The following is a 16,413-nucleotide window of genomic DNA, read 5'->3' as shown; positions in this document are numbered from 1 at the left end:
CCTGGCTAACTCGCCACAACCAACATATTGACTGGAACAAAAATACTATTCTTAACTGGAGCCCATCCTGTCTCTATTCATGCCTCTGCTCTTCCGGTGTTACCTGACCTCTCCAAAGCCCATGGGTTAAGTTGGAAAACTGACTTTGATGCTGCATCAGGCCATTATGAAAATCTGGTGGTCTAGTTTGGGTCAAATAAGCTTTAGTTGAATTGATGCAGTGATTGCAGGGGGCCCAGCTCCTTTTTCTGGTCTAGTCACCAACCTTGAGTATCACAGGGTTAAACCAGGTTCATATTTCCATGCCTCGCTGCCTTTCTTCAGTCTTAAGGATGATGGCAGCCACCACACAGTGGGAGAGTAGGACAGTGTGAAAGGTTGAGGGGTCTTGAGGGCAAACAAAAACAGAAAATGCCAGGAAAGTGCATCAGGCTTAGCATTGTTGGGGCCAGAGCAGTAATAAATGGTGAAATTAAACCCTGAGAAAAACAAGGTTCAAGGGCCAAAAGACAGCCCTGGACCTTGACCTGGTTCTAGCAATGTTTCCCTTAATCACCAGTTTGTACCTGCTTCCATGTGCCCTGAAGTACTGGACAGGGGACATAACTCTAAGTTAGCCTGCCACCCAGGGATTCTTGTGCCCTATACCTTATTATTATGATGGCCAACATGAAGGAAGACATCCATCAGCTTGTGGTAGCATTCAATGATTGTGCCAGGAACAAGTTCTCCAACTTACCTTCTTCAGTCCTCTTCAAACCACTCCCTATACCTCACCATCCCTGGTCCCACATAACTCTCAGTTTCATCAATGGCCTTTGGTGGGTAACTCCTGTGTCACAAATGTGGTGGACCTACTTTGTTGTCATGTAACTGTCCCCTTTGAATGTGGCCTTGGTTACCAGCCTCCCATCTTTTCTTCCCAACTTTCACATTCTTGAGGCTCATGGATTTATACTGCAATGGATTCTTTGTCCTTATCTTATTTGCCAAACACTACCAGAGACTCTTTCACCATTGTGGATATTTTGCAGTGTTTTTTTATTGTCATTGCCTTATTCAGCTCTACAGACAGAGGCTTATATTGCTGAGGATTTATTGATATTTCAGTCCACAGACTCTAGACTGAAACTTTTTTGTGCTTGACATATTTGTTTCAATAACTGCTTTTTAAGAAAAAAAGCTCTCTTTGATTTAGCCGAGGTACCAACTGCATGCCTCTTTTGAATGAAGTAGTGTTGGATTAACCACTTCATTTTGAACTAACTGTTTGTAAGCATAGAGAGGTCACCATTAGCATCTACAGATGACCTGAGCCATCATTACCATAATCAATAAAACGACCATGGTGGGTCTCATAAGCAAGACCGACGAGTCAGCATACAGAGAGGAGGTGAAACAGCTAACTGCCTGGTGTAAAACCAACAACCTGTCTCTGAATGTTGATAAAGAAAGCCTAGCAGCATCTCTACTTGGCTGAGGAAAGCACATTTCTTTCCCCCCATCCTGCAGAGGATAGGGAGGACAGCTGAGAAGATCATTGGAGTCTCTCTTGGACATTTACAAGACACGCTGCACCCTAAAAGCCAGCAGCATTGTGGATGTCCCCACACAATCCTCACACACACTTTTTACCATCCTGCCATCTAAAAAAAGGTACAGAAACATTTGGGTTCTCATGACCAGACTGTGGCTTCTTTCTATAAGCCATCAGACTCCTCAACAAATTAACTAAACTGCACACACACATACACACACTGTGTCTTTCTATTTCTATGTAGGTCTCTTTTGTTCTATGTAGCACCATGTTCCTGGAGAAACATTGTCTCATTTCACTACGTATTGTATCAGCTATTTATGGTTGAAATGACAATAAAAGCTTCTTCACTTGACTTGAGCCAGGAGAGGGCTGTTCTATTAACTCAAACAACATTTTCTTGCCTATGAAGTAGAATAGTATGATCAATGGTGTCAAAAGCTGCCAATTTATTGGATAAACAGGATCAGGTGAGGGTCTAAGATTCTTTCTGTATACATGCCAGATGTGTGGCAAATCAATGTGTGGCAGTAGTCATAACTTTCTCAAGGAATCAGGTTACATACATACCCTGAGACATTCCCTTTTGAGTGACGAATCTCCTACTCCCTTAAAGTAAGTTAAGGCCAAAATGAGAACCATTCTTAGCATCAGAAACTTTTGACTCTAAGGCTCAAAAGGGGCCTCTGACAGCACTGAGGGATGACCATAGAAAAATCCCACGAGGTGACTTGAAATCTGCAGAGATCCCCGAGTTGTCTGTCACCACATAAAAAGCAAGAGACCAAAGGATGCCTTGGAGGCCTCAAGGATGGGTGATTGGTTAGTGGAACTGTTATGTATACATTAGGAGCAGCAGGGGTCAAGACCCACTGAACAGCATTCCTGAAGGAACTCCAACACTGTACTGATCAGACAGATAACTGGGTTCAAGTGGTTCTGCTTTCACTATAAACAAAACAAACGTACCGTTTTCTCGTAAAGTGAGCACTAAAATTCAATATAGTCTAATAACCTTGAGTGGGCAAGTGTGGACTTGAGCCAAAACTGAAACGTTCTCATGTGTAGGATACCCAAAAGGATAGCATTGGCTGCTGCTGCCATGAGACCTGATAACTTCTGTGCCTTGGAGGGCAGGTAAACCTTGGTCTAGCTTTTGCTGATGTAAGAAATAAAAATGCGTAGTGTAAAAATAAGACGATGATGTTGAAGATCTTAATGAAGAACAAGAAGTTTATTCCAGCATAGCAGTGACAAAATACATGACGTAATTTGGGTTCCTCGGAGTCCATAAGAACCCCGAGCAAATCCTGCTGAAGCATTTTATACAGTTTTCCCTTTTGGCAATTTAAATGAGGTTCTGTTTTGAATGTGTATTGAGTGTAAGAACTGAGTGCCTCCTAAATGGCTGGGCTTGTTGTCTAGCTGATTGTCTTTAAATGTTAATCATGGTCACGTACACCGTGTCTTGGTATTGTTACAATTGTTTTCAACCAAATGGTCACTTTAAATGGTAATCGCAGTCACATAGACCTTGGCATGGTATTGTTAACCAAGTGGTCACTTTTGTCACGCACATGGAACAGGTCAGGATCCAAATGCTGGTTTATTAGGCAATATCCAAAACAGGCAACCATCAAACATCAGGCAAACAACATCAAAGGAAATCCAAAAACAGTAGTCAATAATCTGGCCGTGGGTCAGGGCAGGTAGCAAACATTCGTAAACACGATAAACAGGCAGGGTCAAAACAAGGCAATAGACAGAACAGAAATAATATGCACGGAATGCGGACAGGGCAAGAAATACTTCGCACCATCAGAGCGTTCTGAGTGAGCTTAAATAGACCAGGTGATTGCAAACAGGAAACAGGTGTGCTGAGTTGGTGGTGCAATGAATTGTGGCAAATGGAGTCCTGATGATAAAGTGCAGCAAATCATCTGCAGGCCAGCAGAGGGAGCCCTCATGGCTTTCATAACAACTTTAAATGGTAATCACAGTCACATAGACCCTTGGTTCATGGTGATCCCTGATGTCCTGCTGCCGTTCCCATATTTAGAATTGAATCAAGTTAATACGTTTAGAGTCCTAAACGTATTACCTTCTGATACTTAAACCTTTGTAGGAATGAGCTCTTTTAGATGTGTACCTTGGAGTGGAATTTGGGTGCAATTTCTGTAATTTCTTACACTGTTCATAGCAGTAAGGATGTAACCCATACTGTATGTGCAGGAAACAGAAGTGCCTGCATAATGACTGAGTCCTAAACAAAGTATTTGGGTTGAGACCCAAGCACCTGATATGGGCAAGCAGGATATCTCAATGTCTTGCTGGCAGTTCCCTGACTGAGTAAAATGAGCCAATTTTTAATATGGATACTGTGGAGTCACAAAAGAGCCGGAGCCAAGTCCATGCACTCGGTGAAGCTAGACCAAACAGAAGAACACTATATTAGTAGGGACAGTTCCAAAAGCTAACCTGTGTTCTAGCCATATCTCGATTAGAAACCAGTCCTCAGACCTGATTTGCAACACGATCAGCTTGAACATCAGCATCTTGAATCTGTATGTCCTAAAATTCAGAATTCATAGAGTTAAATATGATGCAGCCCCATTTCTATTTGGCACCAGAAAATATTGCCTGTAAAAGCCTGAATCCCACTCAGAGAGGGGAACATGGCCCCTTTGTCCAAGAGGGAGTGAACCCATGTTGAAGGAACAGTCTTTTATCATTGCTAATGATAATAGATGAAGGGCAGGATTCAAACTGGATTCTGTAATCCTTTTCAATGGTGTTCTGAACCCATTGAGATACACTTTGCAGAAGTCGCCTCACTGTTCCTTGAACGTCAGTAAAGTGAAGGTTTCGCCTCCTGGTACCAGCAGACAATAGAACCAACGGCATCACTGAACATGCCCTGAGGGATGAACAGGGCATTCAGGGGAAAGAATGTTTTTTCCGTTATCTCCAACAGTTTGAGTCGGTGGAGCTCAGCTACCTCCTTAGGGGCTAACACTTATGCAGGTACTTCAATAATCAAATCAAATCAAACCAAAAGGAGGTAGATAAATAAAAAGTATAAACTATATAAAATATATGAAAATATATGTGAAAATATATGTATATACATAAATTCATATGGTTTTAATGATTGTCCTTAAAGTGTTCATGTGCAGTATGGTGTGGTGTGGTATAAAGTGGCACTGTGCGGTGCAAGTCCAGAATTAAAGTGACAGCCCAAAGTTCAAGTGTCATAGTGCATGCTGTAGATGTCCTGCAGGTCAGGGAGCTCGGTGTGGATGGTATGTTCAGCTGACCACACCACCCTCTGGAGGGCTCGCCTGTCCTGCATGGTGCTGTTCCTGAACCAGGAAGTGATTCTACCCGTCCGGACGCTCTGAACTGTGCAGGTGTAGAAAGTCTTTAGCAAATGATAGGGTAGATTGAAGTCCCTTAAGCGTCTCAGATGGTACAGATGCTGCCGGGCCTTCTTCACCAGGGTGTTGATGTGACAGGACCAAGACAAGTGCTGTGACATGAACACCTAGGTACCGGAAACTGTCCACTCTCTCCACTGGGGTCCCGTTGATGTTTAGCAGTTGGTATGATCGCTCCTGCTTCATGCTGAAAACCACTATCAACTCCTTAGTATTGCTACATTCAGGAGAAGATTGTTCTCCTGGCACCATCTCTCCAGTAGGTTAGCCTGGCCTGCTGCTGCATAGGCTTTGCCCACAAATGTGGAGGTAAAGGCAATACAGCTTTCCTCCATAATGCTGCAGATGAGGGGGAGAGATAGCCAGCAAGCATCTCTTCCATCTCAAGCAGCACCCCATATCCCTGCTCCCGAAATTGCACAACTACCAAGTAAATTATACGCACTGGGAAAGTGGAGGTAGGCCAAGAATGGATTTTTCCTCAACCTCAATGTAGAGGATAGGAGGTGATGGCAGGGAGGTAATACAGGTAACACAAGTGTCTAATTTAGAGCATTCAATCATCTCTTGCTCATTAGGCCACTTCAAGCAGCTCCTCAGAATCTACTGACTGTTGAACTTCTACCCCTGATTCTACCACCATGACATGATAACAATTATACAAGCGCTTATTTTCACAAACAAACAAACAAACAAACAACACAGCTCCCAACAGAGCTTTTAGCTAAGTCTATAACCTAGTGAACCAGTTTTGATGTATTCATTGATAGTGATGTCTTAGGACTTTTATACAGTACGTCCCTCTGGATAAGGGCACCTGGTAAGTGCCATAAATGTAAATGTATTTAGGAAGTTATTAAATCTGCCCATGACATCCAGACTATGCCCCACAGACACTAAACTGTTCTCACTATCACTAACCCTTATTAACCTCTTAATGTGCACCTCTAATGCTAAAATGTTCTCCATCAATGAACTAACTGAAATACACTTGTCACTGGTAAAATTATGGCTAATTTTAGGAAGATTTTCTGAACATCCTTCAACTTACTAAAGCTAAATGCTTGCCATACTTGTTTTACATAACTTGGATGAATATTAGCCAATAATTTAAAATATTCAACATGGATGCTTACTCTCTAGACAGAAAATAAAGTGAAAAATACAACAAATGTACAACAAATCTAAATGTTAGTGAGGCCAGACACCACAAGCAAATTTGTAGCATTTATCTAGTTTTGGGGACCACTCAGTAAATTTGAAAATAATAGTAGGAAATATAATCAAGTGATCATTTGTAAGTGTTAAAACCATTTGCAATCCAGATCAAATGTAGTCTGTTAATGAATAGAATAAAATGTTTTATTGTAGCTGTGACCTGTAATCCACTTGTGAGACCTCAGAAGGGTAACCTGACCTGTAAAAATCCAGTGGGAAATTTCTCGTACCGTTCATTGTGTGCTGTGAGCTGTGAGGAAGGATACACACTGAGAGGAGAGAACACACTCACCTGCCTCAAGACCGGTAAATGGTCAGCAGAAACACCATCATGTGAAGGTACAGTGTTAATAAATATAGTCCATGATTTACAGTTAAAATGTTTTACTGCTTACATTATTATGTAATATCAGTATGTGTGTTAACATATGAACATATTTTTGTGTTTATATTGAAGTTATAAGGTGCAACGCTCTCGGTTCTCTTCATCGTGGCTCCATGCATTGTACAGACTTGTTGGAAAAGTTCGCTTATGGCTCCGTTTGTCAGTTTGAGTGTGATGTTGGCTTTCTCTTGATGGGTTCAAACCACACCCAGTGTAGCTCAGAGGGGAAGTGGACCCACAATCCTCCAGTGTGTCAAGGTATACTAACATTGCTTGAACTGAGCTCTGCTAAAGATTTTAATATCTCAGATTATTGTCCAGTTAGGAGTATGATAAATATTTTCCAAAGAAAATTGATTTGACTTGTATTAATAGACTGTATGTGTGGATCCACAGTGGTACAGTGTCCTCGTCTACCTGCTCAATTCGGTAATGGGAAAATGAACTGCATTTATCCGCTCTCCAACAACAGCTACAACTCCACCTGTGTGTTTAACTGTGATGAGGGATATAAGCTCATAGGTTCCTATAAAACTCAGTGTGATCACACTGGACAGTGGACACCCAATCGCCCCACTTGCAAAGGTACAAATCCAGCTCTAAATCCCATATTATATATAAGAAAAGTGTGCAGGTAAAGTGAGAAATGCCTGATGAATGAAAACCTCACAGGTTTCTGTATACATATTTAATAATCTAATGACGCCCTGTTACAGCTGTTACCTGTGACCAGATAGTGACCCCCACAAATAGTCATATGACCTGCATTGGTCCACTGGGAAATTTCTCATTTCGTTCATCGTGTTCTGTGAGCTGTGAGGAAGGATACACACTGAAAGGAGAGAACACACTCACCTGCCTGAAGACCGGCAAATGGTCAGCAGACACACCATCATGTGAAGGTACAGTGTTAATAAATATAGTCCATGATTTGCAGTTAAAATGTATTACTGCTTACATTTACTGCTTACACTTGCAAAGGTACAAATCCAGCTCTAAATCCCATGTGCAACAGTCTTGGCTCTATAATAAAAAGGTATATGTGAGATAACTGTATGCTGCCCAGCTGGAGGGGAGTCAGTCTTATTTTTTATGAAACACGGTGAGTTGGAGGGTGATTACTATTGAGGTAGGGTTTAAAAATACAATCATAAACACTTGGTGAACATTTACTATCAGGCTAGTTGTAAATACAATTGTTAACAGATGAGGCGATTCTCTATTAATTACACTGATGAGCATAATTTGGAAATCAGAATCCAGTGAGGTTTACATTCCTTATGCATGTACGTTAACTACATATTCTCCTCATCACTGCAGTTACAGAATCATCTATCTATCTATCTATCTATCTATCTATCTATCTATCTATCTATCTATCTATCTATCTATCTATCCCTCTCTACATACTTATATATATATATATATATAATTATTATTTTATATACATTTTTTTAATAGTTATTATTTTATTTTTTTCCTATGCCCTGTTACAGCTGTTACATGTGACCAGATTGTGATCCCAGTAAATAGTCAGATGACCTGCATTGATCCACTGGGAAATTTCTCGTTCACTTCATTGTGTGCTGTGAGCTGTGAGGAAGGATACACACTGAGAGGAGAGAACACACTCACCTGCCTCAAGACCGGCAAATGGTCAGCAGAAACACCATCATGTGAAGGTACAGTGTTAATAAATATAGTCCACGATTTACAGTTAAAATGTATTACTGCTTACACTTGCAAAGGTATATGTGAGATAACTATGCTGCTCAGCTGGAGGGGAGTCGTTCTTTTCTTTTTTTTTTTTACAAAACAGTGAGTTAGAGGGTGATTATTATTATTAAGGTAGGGTTTAAAAATACAATCATAAACACTTGGTGAACATTTACTATCAAGCTAGTTGTAAATACAATTGTTAACAGATGAGGCGATTCTCTATTAATTACACTGATGAGCATAATTTGGAAATCAGAATCCAGTGAGGTTTACATTCCTTATGCATGTACGTTAACTACATATTCTCCTCATCACTGCAGTTACAGAATCATCTATCTATCTATCTATCTATCTATCTATCTATCTATCTATCTATCTATCTATCTATCTATCCCTCTCTACATACTTTTATATATCTATATATATATATATATATATATATATATATATATATAATTATTATTTTATATAAATTTTTTTAATAGTTTTTTTTCTTTTCTATGCCCTGTTACAGCTGTTACATGTGACCAGATTGTGATCCCAGTAAATAGTCAGATGACCTGCATTGATCCAGTGGGAAATTTCTCGTACCGTTCATCATGTGCTGTGAGCTGTGAGGAAGGATACACACTGAGAGGAGAGAACACACTCACCTGCCTCAAGACCGGCAAATGGTCAGCAGACACACCATCATGTGAAGGTACAGTGTTAATAAATATAGTCCATTATTACAGTTAAAATGTATTACTGCTTACACTTGCAAAGGTATATGTGAGATAACTATGCTGCTCAGCTGGAGGGGAGTCGTTCTTTCGGACAAAACTTCGGCGCGTAACTTGTCCCACAGCTTTTGTCCTAGACCCATGAAGGGGGGGGGGGAATAAATATAATGTAGCATGGAGACGCGTCATTATGGTTATTTTCAAAGTTTTTCTCAGGTTCAATGACAAAGCAGATTTTTCTTCAAAACTATTTATTGCATTGTTTGTGTTGTTTACAGTTAAGCCATCAACATACAATAAAATATAAACATGACTGGTATTGTGAAAAAATATATATAAAATAAGTAATCTCTGGAAAATTGTCCGTAGTGTGTGTGTGTGTGTGTGTGTGTGTGTGTGTGTGTGTGTGTGTGTGTGTGTGTGTGTGTGTGTGTGTGAGTGAATGAGAGTGTGTGTGTGCCCTGTGATGGGTTGGCACTCCGTCCAGGGTGTATCCTGCCTCGATGCCCGATGGCACCTGAGATAGGCACAGGCTCCCCGTGACCCGAGAAGTTCGGATAAGCGGTAGAAGATGAATGAATGAATGAATGAATGAATGAATAAGTAAAGTTTTGTAACAAAATAAATTATTAAATAATTACTTTACAGTAACTGCTCCGTGTATAAAACACAACGGCTTTGGCGTGTTAGTTACAGTGCACTATACAACAAGCTATTGTAAACAAGCTAACGTTAACTAGATAAGTCAGATTTTAATCGCTAATATAGCAGATTCAATGGAAAATTACATCGGTAATCAGCATTTTTGCCGAAACTAATCTATGAATGAATCTGCATCAACTACATTAAAGAGAATCGCTTTATTTAAAGTGAATAAAATCCCCGACTTAATGGAGTAACGTCCTAATGAACATTAACTGAGCCGCAGCCGCACACCTGACTCGTGTGTGCAGAGTAGGTGAGATGTACTGGGAAAGGAGGCAGTGGGTCAAACCACTGTGAGGAAGGGGAGGGGAGGGCCAAACCACTGTGAGGAAGGGGAGGGGAGGGCCAAACCACTGTGAGGAAGGGGAGGGGGGACTCAACTGTTTCTAAATGCATTTTTTGCGGGGGTTTTTTCTACATACACAATTATTTAGGTATACATACATATATTTTTCACACTGCAGAGTGCGAAATATTTTTTTGGGGGGGCGGGGGGAGGACCCTCGAATGGGGGGACATGTCCCCTCCGTCCCCCATGGGATTTACGCCCATGGATCCAACCAACGATGTTCGCACAGCGGACGAAAAAGTGGCCAAAAAAATCCCATAGACTTGAATGGGAAATTCCTAAAATTCCTTTAAGCTCTCACACAAGCAGCGTGCGCAGAGCTCAGGCACGGCTTCTCTTCTGTGTTCTCCTAGTGACTGTACATGTAAAGAAGACTCTCAATACATGTAACTATCAACTCCAAACTATCAATCCAATGATTCCAAAAGTATTGGCATCCCCGGTTATTAACGTGGCGTCACGTGTAGCCCCGGCCCCAAAAGTTAGCACAACTTATGTCTAAACCAGGGGTCGGAAAACTGCGGCTCCGGAGACATGTTTAATTTTTTTTGTCGCTCAAAATATGCGTCATAACTGCCAACTTGCGAAATACGACACACAGAAGCAGACGCATTTTTGGTTTGCTGCAGCTGGCAAGTTAAAGTTTTGATGTCATGCAGGGCTGTCAGGTGTCACCAGTGGTGTAGTCTAGTTTTTTGTAGTGAGTATACTGTGACACCCCCCCCCCCGCCTCATACACACCCATCCTAGAGCGACACCCCATAGGCACCACCACACTCACTAATGCATAAAATATGCATCTACATGTAATTGAGAGCATTATTAAAGACTGCTTATGTGTTATCAACATTCCAATTTATTATAAGCAACAAAAGACAGTCAGCTGATAAAACCTGTGCTCCAGGTCCCATATTCATATAACATTTAAGGGCTAAATGTAATCAGACAGTTGGCAGCACCCATTGACTTTCACAGTAGGAAAAAATATAGAGTATGAAAGTCAGTGGGTGCTGCCAACTGTCTGATTACCAACAATTTTGAAAATATCACCTTTTGTGTTAAACAGAAGAAAGAAACTCATACAGTTTTGGAACAAATTGAGGGTAAGGAAATAACACAATTATCATTTTTGGGTGAACTTTATACCTTTAAGAGCTACATTTAGCCTTAAATGTTATATGAATATGGGACCTGGAGTACAGGTTTTATCAGCTGTCAATTTTCAATGTACATTTAAGAGTGAACAATAAACATTTGTTCAGTTTTACTCTTTCATTGCAGAATATTATGAACTGAATGAACTGGTAGTTTACAAAGCTTTCCAAATACATGTGTACTCGGGCTGTGGGTGAAATGTCACCCGAAGCTGCTGTAGCTTTAGGCGCAGGCTTCCGAAAACACTCAGAGTGTAGTTTGAGTCTGCTTTCGTTTCATATCTTCTTTTACATTAGTTAGTTAATTTCAAATTTGCGCCACAAAACACCGCCAAGCAACTCATTTTCCTCCTTGGTAGGTGACGTCAGATCAGGTCACAGGCCACGGAAGCCCCAATGGTCCAAAAACGTTAGTGATTCGCAATCGCAACCACAGTCTGTGTTCGCAACACAAACGGGGTGAATTTATAAATGAAAGTTCTGTCACAAAACGATATTGTTACGTATCCTCATGCTTTTTAAGTGGGTATACGGAAATCCTTGGCATTTTCTAGTGGGTATACGGCGTATACCTGCGTATCACGTAGACTAAACCACTGGGTGTCACGCATTGAGAGTGACAGTCACGCATTTCGGTCTTTTGTCACACTCTCCCGCCACACATCGTATTTCTCACGCAGAAAAACCTTTTGACTATTTATCATATATTTAATAAGCCGCAGCGCCCAAAATGTATCAGTCCACACCGCTGTCTCTATGGAACCGGGCAGGAATCAAGCGCGTCTCCCCTGGAGTTCTTAGTCGAGCCTGACACTTATCAGCCAATCAGAAAATAGCACTATCTGGGAAAGATTTAACGCAACAACCAATGAAAAAAATTGGGGTGCGGGGGGAGGGGGGCGGTTTGGAGATGTCACGCTTGCCTGTCTTCAAAACTTGAGAGCCCTGCCATGAATCATTTTATTTGAAAGTAACCTTCAACTCAGCGTCTTTTTTTGTTAAGGTTAGTTCAAACTGTTCAAAATATTTTTGTTTGCTTGCAGAAATAAAATGTCGTTTACTCGGTAGCAGTTCATTGATTTCATAAATGCAACACACTAAAGTTTTTCCTATACTTTCCATAACGGTAAAAAACAATATATGCAGCGTTATCTTCATTTTAGATGTCAAAAGGGTTTTGTGGCTCCCTGTGTTTTTTTTCTGTGGGAAGCGGGTTCAAATGGCTCTTTGAATGTTTAAGGTTGCCAACCTCTGTTCACTCAGCCGGATGAGGGGAACTGACGTCACATGTAGCCCCGCCCCCACAATAAGCGAAATCAAAAAGTTAGCACAACATGGACATGTCATATATCAAAACACTCAGCCCGATGAGGGGAACTTGCCACATGCAAGCATCATTCAAATTTTCTTCAGGAAATGTACATTCTAGTTGTAAATACAATTGTTAACAGATGAGGCGATTCTCTATTAATAAAACTGATGAGCATAATTTGGAAATCAGAATCCAGTGAGGTTTCATTCCTTATAAATGTACTTTAACTACATATTCTTCTTATCACTGCAGTTACAGAATCATCTATCTATCTATCTATCTATCTATCTATCTATCTATCTATCTATCTATCTATCTATCTATCTATCTATCTATCTATCTATCTATCTATCTATCTATCTCTTTTTTTTCTATGCCCTGTTACAGCTGTTACATGTGACCAGATTGTGATCCCAGTAAATAGTCAGATGACCTGCATTGATCCACTGGGAAATTTCTCGTTCACTTCATCGTGTGCTGTGAGCTGTGAGGAAGGATACACACTGAGAGGAGAGAACACACTCACCTGCCTCAAGACCGGCAAATGGTCAGCAGACACACCATCATGTGAAGGTACAGTGTTAATAAATGTGTTCAATATCATTTCATGCTCTATTAAACATTATAAATCCCATTCAAATGAAATGATATTGAACACATTTATATTATATGATATTGAACACATTTATATTATATGATATTGAACACATTTATATTATATGATATTGAACACATTTATATTATATGATATTGAACACATTTATATAGTCCCAGGTACTACTGACATTTGAGTTAACAAAAGTCAGTAGTAACTGGGACTATATAAGCAATTTGTTGACATTAACTTTGTGCTTATACTTCTCTGCAGCTCGACAGTGCCCTTTGCTGTCCAGTCCAGAGAAAGGCTGGATGAATTGTTCTTACCCTCCCTCCCCCTTCAGTTATGGCTCACACTGTAGTTTTGGATGTGAGATTGGCTACATGCTGAGAGGGGAATCTCAGCTGGACTGCACTTCAGCTGGAACCTGGAATCAAGAGAAACCTTCTTGTCAAGGTAAATTGTTATGAAAAAATATATAAAATATATAAAAAGACCAAAGGAAGGAATATCTATAGTATTTATCTTTCTTGTTATTTTTCTCTTTCGTATACATTTGTGCAGTTGTTCGGTGTGAATCCCTCCTCCCGGCCCCTCGTTCAAAATCGGATACCAATCCTGTCCCTTTTATAAACTGTTCCCATCCAAGAGGCAACTTCAGCTTTGGCTCCGTTTGTGTGTTCAGATGTCCCGAAGGCTACATTCTGAATGGAACTACTGACCTCATCTGCACTTCTACTGGGGTGTGGACTGATCTGCTGCCTACCTGCATCAGTAAGCAGACAATAAGCTACTGTATTCTTCCTGTGGTTATTTGACCGCTTAGTTTAATTATGGCAAATACTAAAACCAGATAGATAGATAGATAGATAGATAGATAGATAGATAGATAGATAGATAGATAGATAGACAGACAGACAGACAGACAGACAGACAGACAGACAGATAATACTCTGTGCCCTGTTAGAGCTGTTACCTTTGTCCAGATAGTGACCCCCGTAAATGACCTGTACTTATGTATATGACCTGTATATATATATATATACTATACTGTACATAAAGATTGTGTGTGTGTTCAGTTCAGAGCATGACATTAGGCACTGGCCTTCTTGTATATGGTGCAATCGGTGCAGCATCAGCACTCGGCCTGCTTCTGACGATGGGAGTTGTCATGCGGCTAATGCGGCATTTCAGCAAGGGTAAGAGATGTGATTTTCTTACACATTTGGCTATGTATCTCAGAAAAGGAATGTGGACAGTCCTGATGTTTTTTTGTCCATGTCAGGAACAAACTGTTTATATGTCTGTATATTTCCTCTGCTTCAGGTAAATTTACTCCGGATTACTCAGCCTGGGATGGAGCTCTAAATCCAGTATTTGAAGGAAATGAACCACTTTAAGGGAAGCATGCAATACTTTATTATATACTTGGACAAGAGATAATAATTTCTGTAATTCTGATCGAATGCTTTGATGGTTTATATTCATGAGAATCTGAAATTTTAATAAAGGAGCAGTATTTTGAACCAAGGTTTTGATTTTGTGTGTTAGTCCAATCCAAAAGTCATCCAAAAAATCCATTTTTTTTTGTGTTTCTACAAAAAAAATGTAATGCATTGGGTATTGTATTTTAATTTATGGCTAACAAATGGTTCTTTAAACACTACACATTTGCAAACTTATTAACCAGAAAATGTATTATACAGAAAGAAGATGATTCAATTCAATTCAATTCAAGTTTATTTGTATAGCTCTTTTAACAATAGACATTGTCTCAAAGCAGCTTTACAGAACATAAACAAGATGATTATTGTATTAGGGGACAAAAATAATGTTATGTGTCTATGACTCTAATAGACAAGTAACAGTAACTCACATTCAGCTCTGTCAGGATTCAGATTGGATTTGCCAGAAAAGATGTAGGCTTGTCATTAACTAGCTCAGCACGTCATTATATGTTGTCATGTTTCTGGAAAAATTATGGTTAATTATACTGTTGATATTTAATTTAGTTTAGTTTAGTGTTTAAACTGCACAGTAAATTACTCAGTAAAAACACAGTCCAAATCACTTATTTTGAAATTGGACCTATATAGTAAAGTTAAATTATAGTAGATAACATTAATTGCTGGGTTATAAAGTGTGTAATTTTTTCATAGTCACTGTCTATGTAATCATTTCCTCAGTCAGTCCTCATAAATCATCGTTTTCTCTGTTTATATGTACATCAGGTTTAACATGTCTCAGGATTAAAAACAAATATCATACAAAAATACCATACGCATTCTGGCTGGTCTACTGCCCAGGACTCTCAGAGGTGTTATTCCTCAATGTCTGGGTATCACCCTTGCTGTCTCACTCACTCTCTCTGTCTCTCTGCTGGGGAGGATAAAGAGTGAGTCCTGCTGTGGCTCCCCACAGTGAGATCGCTCACACACCCACTGCTTCTTCCATCTTCGCCGCAGACTCCATCGCCCTAGAGTGGGCATGCAGCCCAGAGCCCGCTGGCTCCAGGCACAGTGCCCGTTGTCGCCTGCTCGTTGTCCGCAGACTGACCTCTGCCCATTCACCTTGCTCTCTGAGTGGGAGACTCTCGAGGTCGTAGGGTCTGGGGATGTTCAGAGTGGGGTAATGGATCTAATACTGAATTTGTATTTAGATTTTTCTTGTATTTTTTTAAATCCTGGGTGCTTAATTAAAGTCTATTATACTGCAAATGTGACATATAGCAGCATTTTATGTTTCTTTATGTATAAAAAAGTATATATATGAAATTGTATTTCATTTGTAGTTTTGACTGCTTGACTGGTGCAGCAGATAACTTTTACAGAAATGTATATACATACACATATATATATGTTTATATATTAACAATGTATTTAAATGCTTTTGTTATACATGTCAAGCAGAACCTCTCAATCCACAGAGATGGACAAATTGCCCAGGCAGCAAATTAAGAAATTAAAGAACAACAAAAGAATAGCCGATCAGTTAAGCTGCAGACAACACATCTTCAGTGTTTTAAAATATTTGCCAAAAAAAAGTTTTCCTGAGCAAAGCCGATGCATCTGTCGTTACAGTTTCCCAGCATGATGCCAATTATATCGGTTAGTAGGCAGAGGGTTTGCTGCCTGTCCTGGCACAGTCAGAGTCATAAATAACCGATCAGCTGAAAGTCTCTTGGCTGCTATAAGAATAATAACGAGGCTATTGGTGCCTGCTGTGTCCGCATGATAGCCGTTTGATTATTTTTCCTTTGCCTTGCATAACAAGCAAG

At 40.1% G+C, this 16,413-nt stretch overlaps 1 protein-coding gene across 1 annotated transcript in view; it reads left to right on the top strand.

The window, feature by feature from the left end:
* Positions 1-14,666, top strand: part of LOC113647597 — a 64,723-nt gene extending 50,057 nt beyond the window's left edge. Inside the window, exons 27-36 of the mRNA XM_047801944.1 lie at positions 6,650-6,835; positions 6,974-7,162; positions 7,294-7,479; positions 8,074-8,259; positions 8,811-8,996; positions 12,926-13,111; positions 13,407-13,592; positions 13,701-13,910; positions 14,216-14,335; positions 14,463-14,666. Of these exons, the coding sequence (XP_047657900.1) occupies positions 6,650-6,835; positions 6,974-7,162; positions 7,294-7,479; positions 8,074-8,259; positions 8,811-8,996; positions 12,926-13,111; positions 13,407-13,592; positions 13,701-13,910; positions 14,216-14,335; positions 14,463-14,536 (1,709 nt within the window). The 3' untranslated portion in view covers positions 14,537-14,666. The remainder of the gene's footprint in view (positions 1-6,649; positions 6,836-6,973; positions 7,163-7,293; positions 7,480-8,073; positions 8,260-8,810; positions 8,997-12,925; positions 13,112-13,406; positions 13,593-13,700; positions 13,911-14,215; positions 14,336-14,462) is intronic.
* The last annotated feature ends 1,747 nt before the right edge of the window (positions 14,667-16,413 follow it).

This window comes from Tachysurus fulvidraco, chromosome 16 (genome assembly GCF_022655615.1).
Source record: "Tachysurus fulvidraco isolate hzauxx_2018 chromosome 16, HZAU_PFXX_2.0, whole genome shotgun sequence".
NCBI lineage: Eukaryota > Metazoa > Chordata > Actinopteri > Siluriformes > Bagridae > Tachysurus > Tachysurus fulvidraco.
This window is presented reverse-complemented; position numbering and strand designations above follow the sequence as displayed.